At 49.2% G+C, this 21,057-nt stretch overlaps 7 protein-coding genes across 7 annotated transcripts; 2 read left to right on the plus strand and 5 right to left on the minus strand.

The window, feature by feature from the left end:
• Positions 1–146: 146 nt before the first annotated feature.
• P175DRAFT_0486784 (type I polyketide synthase) lies at positions 147–8,303 on the minus strand. Its single transcript, XM_040895644.1, has 10 exons — positions 7,189–8,303; positions 6,993–7,133; positions 6,839–6,937; positions 6,342–6,786; positions 5,813–6,268; positions 2,350–5,753; positions 2,217–2,291; positions 1,814–2,154; positions 1,285–1,756; positions 147–1,219 (listed from the first exon to the last, which is right to left on the minus strand). Exons 1-10 carry the CDS (start codon positions 8,260–8,262, stop codon positions 242–244), a joined length of 7,485 nt encoding a protein of 2,494 aa, XP_040749322.1. The 5' UTR covers positions 8,263–8,303; the 3' UTR covers positions 147–241.
• A 1,723-nt stretch (positions 8,304–10,026) lies between these two features.
• Positions 10,027–10,826, minus strand: P175DRAFT_0504674 (uncharacterized protein). The gene has a single exon (XM_040897924.1). It carries the CDS (start codon positions 10,670–10,672, stop codon positions 10,199–10,201), a length of 474 nt encoding a protein of 157 aa, XP_040749323.1. The 5' UTR covers positions 10,673–10,826; the 3' UTR covers positions 10,027–10,198.
• A 321-nt stretch (positions 10,827–11,147) lies between these two features.
• Positions 11,148–12,931, minus strand: P175DRAFT_0504676 (uncharacterized protein). Its single transcript, XM_040897925.1, has 7 exons — positions 12,796–12,931; positions 12,556–12,725; positions 12,478–12,502; positions 12,085–12,419; positions 11,904–12,008; positions 11,633–11,846; positions 11,148–11,556 (listed from the first exon to the last, which is right to left on the minus strand). The coding sequence occupies exons 1-7, from the start codon at positions 12,864–12,866 to the stop codon at positions 11,307–11,309; spliced, it is 1,170 nt and encodes a 389-aa protein (XP_040749324.1). The 5' UTR covers positions 12,867–12,931; the 3' UTR covers positions 11,148–11,306.
• P175DRAFT_0504677 (uncharacterized protein) lies at positions 12,907–13,658 on the minus strand. Its single transcript, XM_040897926.1, has one exon. The coding sequence runs from the start codon at positions 13,216–13,218 to the stop codon at positions 12,976–12,978; it is 243 nt and encodes an 80-aa protein (XP_040749325.1). The 5' UTR covers positions 13,219–13,658; the 3' UTR covers positions 12,907–12,975.
• Positions 13,571–15,634, plus strand: P175DRAFT_0383964 (putative O-methyltransferase). Its single transcript, XM_040892974.1, has 7 exons — positions 13,571–13,857; positions 13,921–13,965; positions 14,024–14,093; positions 14,162–14,312; positions 14,406–14,423; positions 14,500–14,626; positions 14,715–15,634. Exons 3-7 carry the CDS (start codon positions 14,043–14,045, stop codon positions 15,484–15,486), a joined length of 1,119 nt encoding a protein of 372 aa, XP_040749326.1. The 5' UTR covers positions 13,571–13,857; positions 13,921–13,965; positions 14,024–14,042; the 3' UTR covers positions 15,487–15,634.
• A 1,393-nt stretch (positions 15,635–17,027) lies between these two features.
• Positions 17,028–18,840, plus strand: P175DRAFT_0512121 (uncharacterized protein; the record flags this gene model as incomplete). Its single annotated transcript, XM_040898638.1, has 9 exons — positions 17,028–17,084; positions 17,209–17,381; positions 17,433–17,524; positions 17,587–17,765; positions 17,817–17,925; positions 17,987–18,207; positions 18,262–18,298; positions 18,348–18,378; positions 18,447–18,840. 9 exons carry the CDS (start codon positions 17,028–17,030, stop codon positions 18,838–18,840), a joined length of 1,293 nt encoding a protein of 430 aa, XP_040749327.1.
• A 172-nt stretch (positions 18,841–19,012) lies between these two features.
• P175DRAFT_0445610 (purine-cytosine permease family protein) lies at positions 19,013–20,651 on the minus strand (the record flags this gene model as incomplete). The annotated part of the gene is made up of 4 exons (XM_040894290.1): positions 19,013–19,753; positions 19,806–20,157; positions 20,208–20,375; positions 20,443–20,651. The coding sequence occupies 4 exons, from the start codon at positions 20,649–20,651 to the stop codon at positions 19,013–19,015; spliced, it is 1,470 nt and encodes a 489-aa protein (XP_040749328.1).
• Between the last annotated feature and the right edge of the window lie 406 nt (positions 20,652–21,057).

Below are 21,057 nucleotides of genomic sequence, written 5' to 3' on the forward strand. Positions count from 1 at the left end.
AAAGGCTCGCTCCGTTTTTGGGCCCTTTGAACCCAGGCTACTCCGTACTGGGACCGGGCAGCCAGCGAACCTCTGGAAACATTGACACGAGAGTATCGTTTTAGATATGATGCGGTCAGAAGATGGACCAACACTTAAAGGGAACCCTTCATATTAATGCTTGAAACAAAACCATTAGCCTGAACGGGTTGATCTGTCTGCTGAGCGAGCCTATAGTATGTTTCCTGACCAAAGGAGCACATCATGGAGCTTTCATGTTCAAGTAGCGAACATCCATGTCCTCTGCATCCGCTGTCCTTGAGTCTACTACCCCATTTGTATTGGCATCTGACATCCCTATCTTAGCTGCCATCTTCATAACTGTCATATGTCCCAACTTGCGTAAACTTCCGGTATTCATGATCTCCAAGGTGGTTACGTCCAAGCCAACCTTTGCTCGAAACCAATTGCGCAGCTCAATAGCCAGAAGCGAATCCATCCCCAGGCTACTCAGAGGGGCATCATAGTCGATTTCAGAATGATCTCTTAACATGAAGTCGAAAAGCGCTTTCCCGACCTGTTCTGCGAATATGTCCACAGATGACTGCTCCTCTAAAAGGGAAGGCATTGCTCGGATCTGCTGGAGGAATTGTTTGAAATCCTCATTTCCACCACTTCCGCCATTTGGGGTGTCGTCGCTTGCCGAGCCTATGTTGTGGTAAAGTGCCATGCGCGGGTCTCGTTTCCAGGGCGAGCGATTGTCCGATGAGCCCAGCGGAACTGCAGTGCGTAACCCGATACAAATCTGGCTTTTGCTGGTGAATGATCCGTTGTCACGCTCTTCCGAGTCTGACGGGAGTGAATTATCAATAACCAACTGGATTGTATCCAGGAGATTCTGTTCTTGGAGTGTATGAGCGTAGATCGAGTGGAAGTGATCTAAAAGACGCGAATTCCGGCTCACGTAGCCGACATCTTCCATGACGCCAATGTTGATAGCGGAGCATGCTAGCCCTAGAGAGTGCCGATATTGGACAAAAGCATCAAGAAATGTGTTTCCAGCTGCATAGTTAGCTTGGCCCGATTGACCAATGCAACCTGACCAGGAACTGAAGAGCACAAAGTAGTCAACATTGTGCCCGTTTTTCACGAGGCTGTTGTGGATGTTCCAAGTTCCTTGGACCTTGGGAAGTACTGCTGCCTGCCATTCGTCAAAGCTCATGTTCACAAGTGATGTATCCTGCGGCAAGGTCAGTTGGATTGCCCCTGGACTTTCGAAAACAGAGAAAAAAAAAAAGGAAATACCTTCAAAACCATGGATGCCTGCATGACGCCTGCTAGAGGAGTACTCAAGCCGCTTACCAGGGCATCAACGTCAGCTTCCTTGCTGACATCTCCCGAAACCAGATCGACGCGACAATTCTGTGTGCGTAGCTCCTTGACAAAATCATCGTCTTCATAATCTTGTGCCGATCTTGAGAAGAAGATAAAATGTTTGGCGCCGTGAAGAGACATCCACGAGCTCACTGCGCGTCCTAGACCTCCGAGACCTCCGACAATGATGTGGCAAGCATCAGAACAGAACCTAGGTACTCTAGGTATTAAGGATACGGGAACATCTTCTCTCGAATCTGGCATTGTTATGACGACTTTTCCAATATGAGAGCCCTTTTGCATGTATCGGAATGCCTGCTCCACACTCGAAGCCGCGAACTCATGCATGGGGAGTGGACTGATATCACCAAGGGCGAAGTGATGCATGCACCTCCTCAAGACACTATGAATCAATTTGTGTTAGCAATGTTTTTGTTAGTCAGTATTAGAATCGACTTACTCCTGCGTGATCTCGGGTCGTTCTCTGCAAATTTGCGCAAAGTCAACTCCCGCAAATGTTCGATTTGATTCGAAGATATCCATCGCTAGATTTGCTTTGCCTATGAAATCACGCTTTCCAAGCTCAACCATAATACCAAAACTCGCGACGCATTTCCAGGAGGCATGCAGAAGCTCACCGGATAGAGAGTTGAGTACGACATCTACTCCTCTACCATTGGTGGCTGCAAGAACATCCCGTTGGAAAGTATTATCACGAGAATGAAAGATTCGGTCCCTTGGGATCCCTAACTCTTCCATGAGGTACTGTACCTTTCTTTCACTCCCAACCGTACAATAAATCTGAACTAAAGTATCAGCATCCGAGCTATCAATTTGGTATGGAGAAGGACACCTAGACTCACTTCGGCGCCTACGAAGCGGCACACCTGAATTGCGGCCAACCCGATGCCACCACAAGCAGAGTGAATGAGTACCGTCTGGGCCAATTAGTATTATGCGAGGCGGCGAAAAAGGTCAAAAGATTGGAAGACATACCTGGCCACGTTTCAATCGTGAAATGTCAAGGAGAGAATATAGCACCGTGGCGAAGACGCAAGGCATGGTAGCAGCCTCAGCCCAACTTAAATTCCGAGCCATTCGAGCACAGAGTCTCTCACTTGTCACCAGAGTGGACGAGAATGACCCTTCAGCAAACACTAAAACATGATCCCCAGGCCGGAGGGTTTGGACTGCAGGTCCGACTTTCCTCACAATGCCGGAGCACTCGGCCCCAAGCTCGTTGCCGTCCACGATTCCCATCGCGATGAGGACATCCTTGAAGTTGAGGCCAACAGCTTTAGTTTCCACTTCCACCCAATCGTCGTCCGGAAAGACAAGCTTCTTTGGCTTCCATGAAAGAGTTTGAAGAAGGCCCCGCTTTCCTATGTCAAGCCTCCTGGCTGATTGCTGCGCCGCTGTATCCAACAGCTCATTGCTAACGATCGTCGGGTAGTACTTCCCGACCATTAGATTGGAGGCTGAGTGAGAGTACTCCATAACAGGATCAAAGCGCTCATCAGCGATGCCCCCTTTTGTCAATCTCCGTATCACTTTGATGGTTGCAGCCAGAGCTTTTTCATCGAAGGTCTCAATCTCCAATGTAACAGCTGCAACTGAAAGTTCGGTTCTGGCTGTGCGCAGTAGTCCTAGGATCATAGCATACCGGGGATCTTCACATCGCACTTGCGAGGGCTTTGTAATCCAGAGAAGTGGGGTTGTACCAAGCCCTGTTATAAGACTCCTGATGTGTGAGAATTCCTCTTCACTAAGGGAGTGAATATATGGGCGATCGACCTCTAGTAATGAAACGATTACCTGATCCACGGGAAGCTCTTCTCCAAGGTGTCGGATATCGCAGGCGAACCCGTTGTCTTGAAAGGTAGATATAAATGCATCCACGGTTGCTGTTTGGGTTATTTCGCAAAGTACTGTTAACTGCTGCTTGTGATCGAGGTGGCTATTTGATAGTGACGCAATTATGTGAGCATTGAGATAACCGTCATGAACCATGGCGTCGACTCCAGAAAAGCCCGACTTCTGAAGGTCTTCGTTGAATCGTTCCGCCGTCACGTATGGTTCCCATTCACGGTTGTCCTGGTCTCCTAGCCACCAGCCTGGGAGGATGCCGACGACATAGTTGATCCATTTTGTTTCCGATGCTAGCTCCTGGAGAAACAGTTTTCCGTCGGGCTTGAGAAGCCGAGCAACGTTTTGCAGAGACTGCTGCAGGCTGGTTGTCACATGAATTGCATTGGAGGCAATGATCAGATCGTATGAACCTGGGTCAAAGCCCTGGGCCAAGGGGTCTGATGTGATATCTAGAGGGTGATATACGATTCCCTCATACTGTTTGAATCGCTCTTGGGCTGCGTTGAAGAATCCTGCAGAGACGTCGGTATAAGTGTATGACTCGTACATCCTCTGACCAGTCGCACTGTGGAGATTGGGCAGAATAAGTGCGGTTATTCCTCCAGTACCGGCACCAATTTCAAGAACACGCATTGTGGGTTTGTTGTGCGCATATACCTGGAAGAATTGGGTGAAATCACACAACTGCATGAAGTTGTAAAGACTTGTGAGCAGGTCGTCCTTTCTCAACAGGGATAGAGCGTCCACCTCCCCGGTAAATAAACCGACAGATGCTTCACAGACCCGAGTAATGAGTGTTGCTATCGGTCTTGCCTTTGAATTGGCAGTTTGGCTGTATAGGGTCTCAATGTGGCGGGTCCTCTCCTCTGAAGTCATCGACGCAATTTCCTGACAGGCTGGGACCATATGATAGTTGCTATCTCGCGCCCTACCATACTGCAGTCCTAGCCATTCGTGAAATTTATTCAGGTGGGCTACAGAGGCAGTCGTGCCTTTCGCACGGTGATATGTCTCAAGCATGCACGACATCGCCAATTCTTCGATCAATGAATGATCTTCCCACACGTTGGGAATTTTTCTGATCAGAGTGGTCATGTCAACATCATCGATATCGGGTTTCCAAACCAAGTGGGATCCAGCGTGTGGATCAACCGCATGGATCTCTTCACCATCACTGAGCCTGGATAGACGCATCTGCTGTAAGTAAAAAACTAGATCGGTACCGCAATACCCAATTGCATCGCTCGAAAGAGGTCCGTTTGGTGTTTCGTTTACTGTGACTTCGATGCTAATAGATCCGGATGGAGGACAGAGATATAACTCGCTGATGAAGGTGGGCACCTCTGTGTGGTCGAATAGCCTAGCTAGTCCTTGAAAGCGCGCGGCAGTAATCAACTGGAAGACATAGTCGATTGTGCATGGATGCATTGTATAGTGGCTTTCCCCTGATTCCCGGGAGTCCTGAATGTCGGCAGTTGCGGCCTTTGATGATACACTGGCAGTGATACTTCTCAGCCCCTGGAATCGGGGACCATAATTAAGACCGAATTTCCGCATTGTTCGATACCAAGCTTGTGATTCGACTTTTCGTTGTCCAGTGACAGGAAGCGGCATAGCCACTGGGTAATCACGGCCACCGCGAGCTTGCCCTGTACAATGCTTTCTCCATGTTCCATCCAGTTGGCTCGTGATGGTGAAATCCCACCATTCGGAATCCAGGGTTGTGGTCAATCGGGACCGTCGAAATTGCGAGACTACCTCTATCGGATGCTCCTCACTCAAAACCATTGCTGCCAGAATATTGACATTACGCACACTAAAATCGGGATGGCCACTGAGTTGGCGTACGGCCTCGCCGGCCATGGTAACATATGCAGCAGCAGGGAGAACAGCATCCTTGAAAATGACATGGTCTCTAGCCCAAGGGATGTTATCAAGGTCTAGGATATTTCTCCAAGTTGGCTCTTGGTCATTCCCATCAGTGATCCTGTACCCGAGCAGGTCATGGCGAGGATATTCACGGAGCCTCCAATCTTTAGTAACCCTTGATTCAGACCAGTAACTACCATCATAGTGCCAGGAATAACCGGGAAGGTCATGCAAAAGCGTCCCTTTGCAAAGAGATAATAAATCCAGGTCCACATTCGACGTGAACAGTTGCCCAACTGTACGAAGGATACTCTGATAGGCATTATTCTTGCGTACCAATGTGGAAATGTAGGGGACTGGGCTGCCAATTGACGCTGCCGCGATCTCTCTTAACGGGCCTGACAAGGCCGAGTGAGGTCCGATTTCCAGGAAAACCGGCTTGGAGACGATTTTCTTCGTTAGGATATTAGACACAGTAGTGCTGAAGAGAACTGGCGAAATCAAATTTTGGCACCAATACTGTGGCCCAAATTGGTCGCCTGTGTGCATGATTTCCTCGGTGACTGTCGAAACGAACACGGTTTCGACCTGTCGTTCTTGCACTTCATGCACATGCTGTCTGAGTCTTTCTAGATAGTCCGCCTCGACTTGTTTCATTTGATCTGTTTTTCCGGGTTATTTAAATGCTGATAGTTTCGCAACAAATATCCAGTGCACAAACCTGAATGATATGCACATTTGACGCGCAACCGGCGAGTTAACACCGAAGGATAATCAACCTTGATATCCTTTTCTATAGCATCAAGTGAGCTTGGATTTCCGCTGAGCGTGACATTGTTGGGACTATTCTCGCACGCAACGGTGACTCCGATATTCAAGTAGCGGGACACCTGTGCTCTCCCAAGCCCAACGGCCATCATGCCAGCTTTCTCGCCGTCCTCAGCAATGCTGCTGACTTGGCCGCGATGGTATGCAACTGCAATGGCCTCCTCCGCTGTAAGTGCACCCGCTGCATATGCAGCAGCAATTTCACCAGATGAGTGTCCTACGACTGCTGCAGGCTTTACGCCGATTGATCGTAAAACATCCACCAGGGCTATTTGGATGGCGGTACAGCAAGGTTGCGAGAACTCGGCATCGTACACTCGTGTTTCCGACTCAGGTTTCAATATTTCACCTTTCCCAAGTTATGTCAATACCAACCCTGTAAGACTGAATTAGGAATGGGGGGTGCAGGTTGAAGGACTCACCTTCTAAGCGCCAGTCTCTTACAACGTCGAATGAGTCTAGAGCAGAATCTAGCCTTGTGATCGTGTCCCTCGCTATACGGCTATGAAGTAGAAGCTCTTTGCCCATTTGTGCATATTGCGCGCCTTGCCCAGTAAAGACCCAGACCAAATCAGGAGTACCTCCACATTTCTGTACAGGCGAGAAGTCTAGGCCTCCATCCTCTGTTGTCAAGGCGAATGCACAGTGTGGAAACTTTTGACGCCTGCAGCATAGCGTATAGCTCACATCGGAGGCCCTTGTTGGGTTCTGCTCGAGATACTGCCGCACGCTCTCCATGCTGCCTTTCAAAGCCTCCGGGTGTGTTGCTGAGAAGGTAAGTAGTTGGATTGGGGCATGGCTCTGCAGTTTATCACTGTTGACCGGAATGCTCTTCTCCATAACCGATGCAGTCGACTCTAGTAGCACCTGAAAGAAAGGTTAATATCGGCCCTGTACATAGGTCCGTAGGATTACCGACATGCGCGTTAGCACCTCCAATTCCGAACGAGTTCACACCAACGCGCTCTGCCTTGCCCTCGGGCCACGATTCACAGTCCACCGGAACCCTGAGGCCGGCCTCCTTGAAAGGAACTGCGAGAGTTAGAAACCATCCTTTCTTTGAAATCTGTCACGTTTATGAAATACTTGCTTTTCGGATTGGGAGTCTTGAAGTTAATGTTGGGAGGAATGGTCGCGTTCTCCAGGGCCAGCACCATCTTGATTACGCTGGTGAGCCCGGATGCGCCCTCGCTGTGACCGACATTCGTTTTGACCTAGTGATTGTTAGTAATTACTAAGTGGAACAGGTAACTAATGAATGAAACATACGGATCCGATCAAAATTCCCCAATCCCCAAATGCATTCGCAACAGCTCGGGCCTCTAAGGGGTCTCCAACCTGCGTCCCGGTGCCATGGCATTCAATCATTGCGGTCTTGGATAGATCTGTAATCCCTGCGAGGCGGTGGCTTCGGCGAATGAGCTCCTCATGGCTCTCTGAGCTCGGGAATGACAGGCCGGCTGTCTTTCCATCCGAGTTAATGCATGCAGAGCGGATAACCGCGCGAATCTGGTCTTTGTCCCTGATGGCGCTGGAAAGTCGTTTGATGTGGACAGCGTTTACTGCTTCTGCGCGCGCATAACCATTGGCATCAGCATCGAAAGATCTGCATTCGCCGGTGGGTGATAGGACCCGCTGCTCGGTCATTGCAATTGTCATATGCGGCGAGAGGATGAGATTGCATCCTCCTACTATGGCTGATGAACATTCGCCCGCATAAATGGCATGGCATGCTTGATATAAAGCGGTTAAGGAAGATGAACAGGCCGTTCGAATCGTCATACTGGGCCCCGTCAATCCGAGCTCGTAGGAGACGCGATTCGAGATGGCAAAATCTCCGTATCCCGGAATTCGGTACAGCCCTGAGTTCAGAGGATCTCTAGACTGCAGATCAACCCAATCCTCGCCAAATGTGCCAACGAAGCACCCGATATCTTTGCCCTTGTAGTCGGTTGTACCGGAGTTCTCCAGGGCCTCGAAGGCAACCTCAAGCATCAGTCGTTGCTGAGGATCCATCAGCCCTATTTCCTTCCGGGACATGGACCAAAATGACGAATCTATCGCACCCAGGTCAGCGTCATTGAGAAAATACCCATACTCTGTAGCCGTGTGGCCTGCCTTGCCAGCCGGGCCTACAAAGGACTCTGTCCTGTAACGGTTGTCCGGGACACGACTACGGGCACTTCCTTTGTTCTTTAAGAATTCCCAGTATTGTTGAGTTGTGCGGATTCCGCCAGGCAGACGTAACCCTATACCAACGATCGCGATAGGGTCGTCGACCCAGGGACTTGCTGAGCTGGAGGCTACATGGCTTCCATTGACAACCGCCTCGTAGCTTCCCATGGCGAAATAAAAATGCCGAAGGAAGACGTGGTTCGAAAAATGGATGATCTAAAATGAGATGTGTGAGAAATCAAAGTACCGAATACTCAATCAGACATGGTTGGCCAAAGCTCTTCTTATAGTCTGCCGGCGACGACTCATTCCCACTTTGGTAAGCATGGGGAAGGGAATTTGAGTCATGAGAGAAGGAGATAGTTTACTCCGGTTGCAGATAGGCGACGTACAGATTATCAACAGGTATAGCCATGCTGACAGATCTGCAGCTCTCGGTGTCAGTGTTGCATTCACACCATCTACGGAGTCGATCCAGTCATCGAGGATGCGCGGGAAATGCAGGATGTGCATGACAACGCATATTATAGCTAGTATAGAGAGGCCCTCGATAGTTTATACACCAATGAAGTGTCATGGCCCCCATATCATCAAGAACAACCGACCCGAATCGCGCGATTTCAATGGAAAACATAGTGGTTTTGGGGGCTCAGCTTATGCAGCAGATCTACCCAGGAGAGGAAAAAACCCTACTCCATACTCCATAGAATGAAAGCGATCACTCTTTCTTTGAACCAGCAGGTGTTACCCCGAGAGGACAATCAGATTGTCCAGACAAAGTACTATTCACCTCTATTGGATGATGTCTGCCTCATTTTGGTGAACAGGGCGTATTTTGATCTGTCTTAACAAGGTCAACCCCCCCCCGAGGAATATCGGCGTAAGAGTATCTCACACAATATTCAATTGTCCAGCTCTCCACCTGACGTTTGCAATACGATGGCGCCTAATGATCAGTGTTTCTCAGCGTGCTATCCTCATTGGTAGTTCGCTACATGCTAGCTGCCACGTAGTGTAGCTGGCATGGAAGTATCCTCCATCAAGAATACGACCAAACGGAAGAAGTCCCCATAATAAGCGGCATATGCATGGATTAACTTTGGCCTTCAGCCGCTCCTTGGTAAGCATCCTCAACACCTTGAGATACCAAAATTGAAGTCCCACCACCTGAACCAGCTTTCCTGGGAGAATGCAAAGCACATGCATAACAGTGCGCCTGTGCGGCGAATAGCAGCATCCCTCCCATTTTCTGAACACCCGGTGCGAGCCAGGCCAACATCTCTGCAGCCTCTCGTCCCGCGGTGTTGATGTCAATAACAGTGTCTGCATGGTCAGCCTGAAGCGTTGAGTCTTTAATGTCTCCACGGTACATATGTTCTTATGGAATACCGGTAGCCCCTGAGTCTGCATCTTCTCTGTGGGACAGGATGGCAACTGGGTATTGTTACAATAGCTGGGTTGGTCTGCAACATGTAGGTTATTGGGCTTTTATTATCATCCGTCTTGAACAGGATACTTGCGAAAAACTGTGCTTCAGTTTCTACATGTCTTGCTGCCGTATTCCCAATAATCCCTGCATTTTCGTGTCCAAGGCAGCTTTCTTAGCTAGATCTTCTTGACTTCACATGTACTAATTTCTTGACCCGGCGGTTTTACAGTGTGACCCGCCTGGCCATATGTAAAGTTCCCCAGGGCTATCGCTTCCTCAAGTTTATTCATAGCAAAACATGGCTTGCCGGTTATCTAGCCCTGGTCATGTGAATTTCCATTGCTTCGATATAGAGGCGAGACCCGATTGTGAGTATCTATTCCTGCAACGCCATCTGAGCCTGGTTCGTTCAAAACTATAGGTCTTACCTAGTAAGCACAATAAATAATGTGTTGCAGGCAATGTTCATCTACAACTTTACATAGTTATGGTGTCTATCTGACTTGATAATAAAGCTAATGAATAGCGTTGATATATCGTCACCGGCTTGGTATACATTGTATTGTAAATAACGCCGTCAACAGTTACTAATCGTGATACGGATTGGGTCTCTTCCGGGGAGATCTACAACAGGAATTTCTAGTCATACATATCCCCCGGGCAGTATCGCTTCCCCTATCCAAGCCGTTTTGCGCGGTTCTGCTTTGCTCTCGCCATCAAGCCCACCAGCTTCTCAGCGGTCTTCTTACTATCAAGGAACTCAATCACTCGCGTAATCCGCTCCCCGGCTTCATCCATGCTCAGAATGAAGACGTACTCCCCTTCATACACCCAATCTTCAGCGCGGAGGCCATCGTCCTTTGCATCATCTCGAAAGTCGGTGCGACTCGTTGCCCAGACGACAACTTTGTTATCGATTTCGCTATCGATGTACTCCTTTGGGATCACGGCGAACCCGTTGAAGATGTTGCGTAAGGTGGTATTGTGGTCTAGCATTCCTTGTCGATCCAATGGACCAAAGAGGTTCAAGGCAGCCGGCGCGAATTGATAGAGGGAGTTTTCGGCAAGAACTGACTCCAGAGCCTCTCTGTCGAGCGTGGCAAAGTGGTTGACGAACACTTTTGCGGTTTCTAGTCGCTTGGACGCCATGTTTGGGAATCGAGTGGATATTGGATGGAGAGGACAAAGGCCTGTTGTTGTCCCCGCTGCAGAATACCGTACGGGTATATATAGAAGTCTGCATGTGAGGGAATTATGGCACTGTCAAATATAGCCCACATAAAGTCGGATGATCGACCTCGATTTCCGATTGGGTTTTAGTTATGCGGTTCGGTATGAGAGGCAGAGGCATATCCAGCAATTATCGTCAAGGTACGGAGTACTTCCTATGCAAGAGAGAGGAATGAATGTCTTAGATCCCCGCCTGGCTCATGCTACCGTCCTTCAATCGGAACATGTACGCGTGCGTGCTCCGATGAAGCTATACTCGCCAACTACAGAGTAGAGCTAGATGGTAGAAAAGATCGAATTGTTCAGTATTTTCACAAAATCTCAACGAGCTCTATTATATTATGCCAGTAATCTGACTATTCTACAACAACACATATATCAAAACAACAACACGCCCAACTTCAACTCGCCTTGTAAAGGACCCAGGAACGATCGAACCCACCCATAGAATAACATCGGCCCAGGTCAGAAAAGGCGACATCCAACACAGCAGAAATCATTTAATCATAGTGGCAATCATACAAAACAAACGAACACATATCCCTTTTTCCAACTATGCCTGGCCAACCTTGGCCCTCGCCTTGCGACCCTCCAACACAATAACAGGCGTAATGGTGAGGATTAGCACGGCTACCACCACCGCGGCCTGGGTGCCGAACACAGCAGCGAGGCCGTTTCTCGAAATCCAGGAGGGCTGGAAGTATCCGACCGAGAATCCACCCGTGGTGCGCCAGCCGTTGATAATTGCGGAAACAACGGTGGATTGTTCGGGGTACTTTTCGAGGTTGTATGCCGTGATTGCGCTGTATTTATATCTATCTATTAGCCATCGCAGCCCCGAACAGGTGTGGATAAGAAAGGAAGCTCAAATCAACGTACACAGTACTCGCAACCATTCCAAAAACCACCATCAGCCATCCGAAGGCGATTCCGATCCAGTGCTTATGATAGTTCATGGTCAACCCGTAAGTCAAAAGGCCACCGGCCATGGTGCTGATCGCAATCCAGACACCATGTAAGCGGTACTCTGGACGCCAGGAATCAATCTTGGTCCGGTAGATCCAATGGTTGAACCAGTATCCGAATGCGAATCCTGGGTTGGTTAGCCTAGGTATATTTCGATCCAGCAACAACCCTTGAGAACACGTACCGAGTAAAGCACCGATAATAGGAGCCCATCTCATAGAGGACGATTCAATAGTGTCAAAAAGATAAGGCGGTTGCGCAATGAATGTCGAGATAGTCACGGTAATTCCTAACAACAATGTTAGCTCAGCTGTCTGTCTGTCTGTCTGTCTGTCATCCCGCTACATCTTGGGTGGAAGACATACCGATCGGCCAGCAGAAGTTGACCATGGTCGCAATGCCAGTGAGGAAAAGAGGCATTTTAAAAATGTACACGACAAGCAGCTTGCAGTAATGGGCAATAGTCGAGCCAACGGGCAGGTTATGGGTTTGGATTGCGAAGAAGGACTGGAGTCTGGAATTGCGCTGACATCCTTGACCACGGGCAAAGTAGGTTTCGTATCCGAACAAGAAGATCAAGATTGTGGAAATGCCGTAGAACACAGTCAAAATACCGAAGGAGACCTTCCAACCACCTCCAGCGCCGATGTATCCAGCCAATGCAGGACCCAGAAACGGACCGACCAAGAAGGTGGTGCCCCTGAACTTGTTAGATTTGGTGGGTAAACTTTCCAGACAGAAGAACACAAAAGGCCTACCAGATATTGATCATATAGGGCCAATCTAGATGTGGTCAGGGGTACATCTTCAACCCGCGGAAGAACAATGAAGCTCACCTTGAGGATCATACATATCGTGGATAATCGGAAGGCCAACCACTTGCGGCACAGTTCCGAACAGACCCTGTAGCGAGCGAAAGGTAGTAAAGGTGCCATAGCCATTCGACAAGGTCGCACCAAGCACCATGAAGGTCGTGATGAACTGTGTCCACATCCAGACTGGGAGCCTGCAGAATGGGTCTGATGAGTCTCCTGAAGTATAATTGTATATTGGCAGAGCCGGCAGCAGAAATTTACCGTCCATAAGCCTCAATCAGAGGAATTGCCATGAGACCACCGATACCCTGCAGCAGGATTCCATAGTTCATAGTGGTTGCAGAATGATTAATCGTGATTCCCCACGCAAGCGCCTGTTCGACGATCAGAGTCGCGCCCCAAACCATGCCTCTACATAGTATTGAGTTAGTCAAGTCATCCTCAACGAAGAAACGTCACAACGTACCCGTCTGCTAGGATGGAACTCCCCATGAGGGAGAAAAACATGAGGCGCTTTTTCCAGGGACTCCAGTTGCGAGGATTCCTGGCCTCCTCCTCGTCATCCACAGGAGATAATCCCTGCTGAAGCTCCGTCGCTTGGGCATCATCGGAGTTCTTTTCCTTGACATCGCTAGTAAGCTGTAAGCTAGGCGGGGCCGCCTTCCCGGCAGCTGTATCACTCATTGTGAACAATAGCCTCAAACAAAAGAAAATTCACGGAATCAGGCAAATTTGGTGAGGTGTGCTCGGAGCGCCTCTAGAAGTTATGCTATGGTCTTTCAGAGTTCAGAAGGAAAAAAAAAAGAAAAAAAAAAAAAAAGGCCCGTGGAAGGGATAATAATGGGAGAGGGGAAACCTAGATAAACAAGCCCTAAATTAACTCCTCGAACCATGCTCTTATTGCTGAAGGATATGGCACTTCCACGGGACAGGCTTAGAGGGAGGAGAGGGGGGAGTGTGCAAGCATCTACTACATACATGGCATTCGCAAATCATGCAACAACGCCCTAAGAAGCTGGTGATACACTTCTAGACTCTCTAGTCAAGATAAATCCCCAATAGAACTCATCTCCTCTTCCGGGAATTACCCGCAGACGGTACTCCGTACCAGAGTACTGTATGCATTGTAATGCCCTAACTTTTCCAAATTACAGGGGGTTCTCATAGCTCCATATTAATTTTGTTTGGCGGCCCATTTCAGGCTGTCGTACGGACTACTCCGTACCCAGTTAGTTGTGCTCCATTCAAGGGCGAATTCAATGAATGAGGAGTGGGGTAAACAAATACTTTTCATAGCACAATAACTAATAGCAAGTGGCCTAGGTAAGGTGGTGTGGGATCTGTGCTTACGGACTATTGTATCTGTGATTCTCACCTTCGACACAGAAAAGCCATAAGCCTTCCCGTCGTCGTACCCGATATAAAACAACTGTAAGTCGGATCCTTCTGGGACGGGTGAAGTATCGTTGTTAACCACTTTTCCCTGCTGCTTCCCAACTCAATTCACGATGTCCTCATCCCCAGCCATTGGCGGCTTACTAGCCAAAACTATTACTTCGGTCAGTCCCTCCCTCATTTAGCTCTCTCTAGTTGCTTTTACGAGCGTCGTATTGATCAGGATCGCTAGCCGGCCGCTTTGGGTTTTATCCCGGTTGCTGCTGAGTTTCGGCTCTTCAATATCCTGACCGAATTCAATCGACCCGCTCCAAGCGAGGACGTGTTGGCTGCTTTCAAGAACGGCCTGGCAGATGCGGATGCTTCTACGACCCCTGTGCCATGTGGGTGATGCCCTTGACCTTCTGGGAAATGACACCGATCGACTATTTCCTTTGCATATCCATAATCTAACCACCTCCAACTGGGAATACAAGCAGGCTTGCTCCTCATTCGTAAGTTCCCCCCCCCGGTGCCCCTGCATAAATACATGAATGCCACGGTACTAAATCATAACCCGTGCACTTACAGAGGATACACTTTTCGCCATGGCGGGTCTGGGCCTGGTGGATCTTGTGGCGGAGGATCTGTATAGTGCGAACGCTCTTACTCGCCATCTGGCAGCAACCCCGTCGGCCGTCCATGGGGCGATTCACTTGTAAGCCGTTGCTCCCTTTGGAAATAGCATCCCCAAGGAAAGGGGGCTTTGGTTGTTTCATTCCACCGACTGACTCGACCCGTCCCAGCACTACGGAGGCGCTCATGGCAGCGGCCTTCCTAATGCCCAAGCTCAAAGCACAAAATTTCAACTATCCGTTTCGGGAGTGTGACGCTGCCATGCAGTATGCTTACCACCAGATGGGAAAGGAGGAGCTGGCAAAGCAGCATACCTACGCGATCATGGCCGCGGAGGGGCGCATGGAGAGTTTCAATAGTTTCATGGTCGGCAAATTTATGAAGGCCAATAAGACCCTGGATCGTCTGAAGGCACTAGGCTATGACCTGCCAGCGGTTGTGAGTCAAGCCGGCCCCTCGACTTCGACCGTCATGGTTGATATCGGAGGTGGGAGAGGTGAGTTGCTTTTGGAGCTCAAGGAATCGTTCCCCCAATTCCGAACTACCGATCTCATCGTGGAGGAGTTCAATGACGACCTGGGCAATGTGCCGGGGATCACTACCGTGACTTGGAATTTCAAGGAAGACCACAGTCCGCAGCCGATCAAAGGGGCGTTGATCTACCATCTTGCCCATATCCTCCACAATCTGTCAGATCTGGAAGCTGCACGGCTGCTGCAGAAACTATCCGATGCGATGGCCCCCTACTCGAGGATTCTAGTGCACGAGTTTACAAAGAATGTCAATTACGCCTTCATGCATGCTACTATGGTGGCGCTATTCGGGGGTCGTGAGAGGACCTCTAGAGAATGGCACCAGATGGCTGCCTTGGCCGGTCTGCAGGTAACCTTTGAGGCCTACCCGGAATTTGGAGAAGGAGTGGTGGAATTTCGCAAGCTGTAGATTTTGCCAATTCTCGGGATTGTACGACGATATCAAACGATGCTTTGGATTGATTGGTCTGTACCTATTCCTCCACTAATTATTTATACTTTCTCTTTCGTCCGTTCGGGGAACCGGAAGGGGCAACGGACTGTGTAGCCAAAGGATCCTCTCTTAACCGTGTTCAGCGCAGTGCCGTCCGTCCTTGTATAAATATCACCAAGCCTCTAGGTCTGCGCTGTCGATTGCCCTAGTTGGGGGTCAGCTTTATTGTGCTTGATAGTGTGACTAGGGCTATTCCCTCGGTAGAGCTTCCATGACAATTCCCGGGTCTAATTTATACGCATCTGCCTGGCACCTTAGTATACGCATGTCCGCAGTCAACCTTGGACCGAAACACCACAACAACAGGAGACGAAAAAGAAAACTGACCAGTGGGGAAGTCCATCTTGCTCCGATTGGGCTCAGTAAATGAACGCACGTCCCACTCTCGCTTTTCCCGGCTCCCGGCGGCCGGGAAGTTAGGATGTGCCACACTGCCACTGGATGGAAGACGACTACGAAGTACCTAGATACTAGTTGGTAGACAGTAGACTAGACCCTGGAGGAGAGCCACCGACTGGCTCTGTATAATTGTTCCATCAGCGGCACTAACCTTCCGGCCCGTCCTTGCGGTCTTCCGCACTTCCTACTCTGGTATATTAATATATTTGACTGGCTCCTTTCCTCCCCACAACTTGAGCGACCCGATACTAAATGTAATGGTTGAAGCCTAGTGCAACTCTCGTGTGCGTCTCCCTCGTTCCACTGGATCCGATATGGAACCCGGCGTCTGATTGACGGAGTAGCAGGAAAGTTAACGTACTCCGATATAGATACACCAAGTCCATTTCATATCAGTCTACGGAGTAGCATGGATCCTGATCCTTCCTCGGAATTTATCTGCGACTCACTTGGTACGCAGCAGTGTTGAAGTCAAAAACAAAAAAATCCTAGTGCCACTAGATATCAACTAACCCTCCCCCCCCCCCCCCGGCAACCTACTCTGGTAGGCAAAAGTACTGTTAGCAGGGCCACAGCGGAGATTACAGCAGCAAAGTTTAATAAAATATCACAATTTACTTTTCGTTTTTCTTCCAGCTCAGAGAGACAGACAGAGAGAGAGAAAGAGATCTCCGAGACCTCCATCAAGTCCAATCCAGGCTGAAGTCAATCGCACCACCACTGGCTTTGGTTAGGTATAACATGGCTCCATACCGTTATTGTTATTATTATTATTATTATTATTAGTTAACATCATTATCTATCTGGATCCTTCTAGATTAGCTTTGTTGATGTATTATTTCCACGGATTCCAATCAGCATAGGTACCTATCCACTTGCCTGAAAACATGACCATTATTTTCCGATTAAATTTTGATCTCTTAAGTCTCGCATATAGATTTGCCACAGGGGTATCCTGGATTATATACTGATTCCCATAACTCCTCTTTATACGGGATTCCGTGCCTCTTCGCGCATGAGTTCGATGGAACTCCCAGCCTACTGGCCTTAATGCAACCATGCCCTCGGACGTGGGAGACTCCAACTATGGTATGATTTTCATCATCGCGGCCTGTGTACAAAGCTAGTGGGTATAAATTTCAGTGCTGACAACCTGGACAGGCGTCCGCTTTATTGATGCTTGTTGGGTAATCCTCCCGTGATCAATTGCGCAGTGTGTCGACTAACTTGGACGGGCAGGCTCTTACTGCTCTTGTAACAGTAACCCTAATCTTCAGATATTCTGTCAAAGCGTGGGTGTCATGGAAGCTGCCGAATGTCAGTTCCCCGGAGCGTATCTGGGGCGCAGAAGATCTTTACTACATTGTGGGATACGGCTTTGATATCGCCCACATGGCCATGGTTCAAAAAAGGTCCGCCGTTCCTCTATTTTAACACCGGATGCCCGTTTCTAAATCATCCAGTCTCGAATTCGGACTGGGCCAACACATGTCGACCTTGACAGTAAAGGAAATAACAGGAGCAATGAAATATGACTTCTTGTCTCAGCCTCTAGGTACATCTCTCATCACCCATACATACCTTTAGGTTTTTTTTTTTGTTTTACTAACGAAATAGCCATCGTTGCCGCAATGGTTTCCCGCTGTGGAATGATGTGGTTCTTACATACATGCTTTGGCAGCGGAGATAAAAAAATCCATTTCATGATCGTCGTATGCTTGATCATACAGATCGTTGTGAACATGGTCACGGTTGTTCAGGTTGTCGTTCAGTGTGGTCCAAATCCGTATCGAGTCGTATGTCTCTCGGCTCCACCTCATGTATTCTCCTCCAGCTAAAAGCAATAGGCCAACCGAGCCGCATACTTCCATTATATGTGGGATGGTGTTCCAGCAGACGGATCGGTTGTCTGTCAATCGTCAAGTGTCCAGACGACCATCGGGTTCGTCCAAGGAGGTAATATCATAACTTTTGTCAGCACCGCAAACCCGAACCAAATGAGGCTCATTGCATATAGGAATCAACTCGGCGATTGATTTTTTCCTTACGATTTTGGCCGGTGTTCAGCTATGGCAATACAGTATTCGCGCTGTCGACGGTACCCCCGCTGGAGGAAGCTCGTTTCTATCCCGATTTAAACGAATGCCCAAGTCCGCGAGGAACAGACGAATCTGGCAGACAGTTATTCTGAGCGGTCCCCTGGCCTTGTCCGGGTGTGCCTCTATTGTTAAGACGATCGTGAGGCTCACCAATGGAGGAATGAAGGGACAATGAATGGCTAATCTAGTCCAGATGTTGAAATCTCTTGGAGAAAGAAACGACTTCACCCGCATGTCTCTCACCTACGGATCCCGATCATCTAGCTAACAAGCATGCAGATAACATTGTCCCCTTCATTCTCTGGGTCAAGTAAGTTTCGTCCGCCAGCTCTAAAGCCTACTACCGCTCACCACCAGAATGCGCGCTAATGAACACAGAATCGAGAACTACAGTATCCTCCTTGCCAGCTGCGGTCCCGTCATCCGTCTCTTTGTGCGCATCATGTTCGATCGAAAGAAAGGAGGTTCGAAATGGGGATACTGGTCGAACAGCCGCTCCAACCAATACGGCCACGGCCTCGATCTCGATCAATTGCACACACAAAACCAAGGGTCGGTCGTGATGACTGTATTCGGCAATGCGGATAAAGGGCCAGAGGGGGAATGGGATCCCTCTCGTGATGAACAGGGAGCGTCCTTGGGTCATCACTCTCGCGGGGAGCAAGCGTCACCCCAGTTCCCGGGGGTCACTGTGAAGACGGATATCACCGTACAGGTTGATTCTGACGGGGCGTCGACGAAAAGGCTGGTGCAGCCGAAATACGACACTTGATACGGTAATAATATCGGGTTGGGTTTAGATTTTACACTTATTCAAGAGATTCCACTCCCTCTCTCTCTCTCTCTCTCTCTCTTTCTTTCTTATTCTCATGGTGTACCTCATCATATCATGGACATATATATCAATATTTCTTTTGGGTCAATGGAAAAGTCAGAGGTTTGCTCTACACCGATCGGTATCGTTTCTCTGTCCAGCGCAGTGGAATATACAGCAAGGGGGCCAGAACAAGAGCCACCTCGAACCCGATATCGCCAGTTGTCTGCGCAATGGGCCCCGTGTACCAGGCCTGGCCCATGCAAGGGACAATCAGACCAAATGAGAGACCGATTGCCAGCAATGCCGCCAGACCGCCGGGTAATTGTTTGGGGCTGTTCCAATTCCTCGCGTCGTAGCGTGTACAATCTGCGCCCCGGAAGAGGAAATGCTCCGTCGCAACGACAGAGACGTAAGCAGCGGACCAGTACGCAATAACATACAGAAAATTCTCAAGGTTGGCGAAGAAAGACTTGGCCGCTTCCACCGAGACGGGGATGAGGACGGCCGTGTAGAGGATGGAGAAGACAAAGCGGGGAATTCGGACGAAGAAAGGGACGAGCAATTGGAAGTTCAGCGAGACCGAGTACATCGATGCGGCGAGGTTGCCCAGCAGGGAAAAGGAAAGGAGCACGGAGACGAATTTTCCAAACCCACCGGCCGGCTTCAACATCGCTTCCAGGACTCCACCAACGCCATAAATTGCATAGCCATCATTCCACGCGGGGATGTTGGGCGTTGCTGCACCGATTGCTGCACCTAGGACCATGAGAGGCACGGTGGGGAGAAAGAGACCAGCATAGGTATATGCGAATATACGGAATGTCGAGGCACTGGTGTCGCAGTAGACACTAAAATCAGACGCCATCGCCTAGTCCCATGTCAGATAAAGCTAGCACAACCAAGGGAAGCAAGGTACTTACTGCCCAAGGGATGAGGAATCCAGCGACCACCCCTCCAAAGGAGAGAACTGTTGCTGCCGTGGGCGGTTCAGTCGTAGTCTGCTGCGAAAAATGACTGCCTCCAACCCCGGTCGCGATGACAATTGCGACCAGGGCAAAGATCCAGCAGTAGCGCTCGTATTGGTGCAGAAACCTGTACCCTCCAAACGACACGACCATACCACACAGGCCAATGATCACGATCCCGGTGGTGTCGTCGATGTTGCCATCGGACACCGCAGTGAGCGTAGAGCCTCCCAGCACGGCCGAGACAACGCCAAATCCCGCAATAGTACACAGGTTAAGTGCCACAATCAAGGAGGTAATGTAAAACCTAATGCGATTAGCGCGAGTATCGCCGCTTGGTCTTCAGGCGTGGCATACCCGAACGTGAAGCGGGCATGGAGCATTTGCCGTAAGCCAGTCCGCGAACCGAAAGTGCTAAAATAGGCGGGGGGAATAGTACATAGCATGTTAAAGAACAGGATCACCAAGGAGGCATCCTGTAAACTCATGCCAAATGAGAAAGTCCCGACCATGCCAGTAATGATGCTGTAAATACTTAGTCGGCAACCCTCCTCAAGCCAGGCAAGGGACGACGCATATGGGTCAGACATACGGCAGCAGGTTCGTACTCATGGTGAACCAGACGAAAAAGACATTGATCAATCGCTTATCCGTGCGCTCTTCAAGAGGAACCGGAGCCACTCCGCGCAGTTCAATACCCCAGTTCGTGATCTTGGATAGCCATTTGTCTGGTACCTGGAAGGATTTGCGCTGCGACTCCTCCGCGGCCACGTCCACCGGGGGGGGGTTTTCTGCTTCCATTGCAGACATTATGGGAAGAGTCTCAGTGCATCGCGTGCGGATCCAAGGATATTGTCAATATCGATATTAATATAGCAACTGTTCGACACCGACACAGACCCGACTATGAGTCAAATTCGGTGATGGAGACAAATGAAAACCCTAGACCGAGTTTTTTCTTTTTTTTTTTTTGTTTTTTTCCTTCCCCGCTTTTACCCGCAGAAATTGTCAAGTCTAGACCAGAGAAATAGGATTGTATAGACGGACTAGAGCTGGTTGTACTGTAGGCAGCGTGTGGTCATCATCTAAGGGAAACGAGCTGAGAACGATTCTAGGCGCTCGAGATCTGGATCTACGCATCATAGACGGAGAGAGAGATAGAATATATATATATATATATATATATAGAATACCAAGCAACTGTGAA

Source organism: Aspergillus ochraceoroseus (assembly GCF_002846915.1).
Source record: "Aspergillus ochraceoroseus IBT 24754 chromosome Unknown P175scaffold_9, whole genome shotgun sequence".
Taxonomy (NCBI): domain Eukaryota; kingdom Fungi; phylum Ascomycota; class Eurotiomycetes; order Eurotiales; family Aspergillaceae; genus Aspergillus; species Aspergillus ochraceoroseus.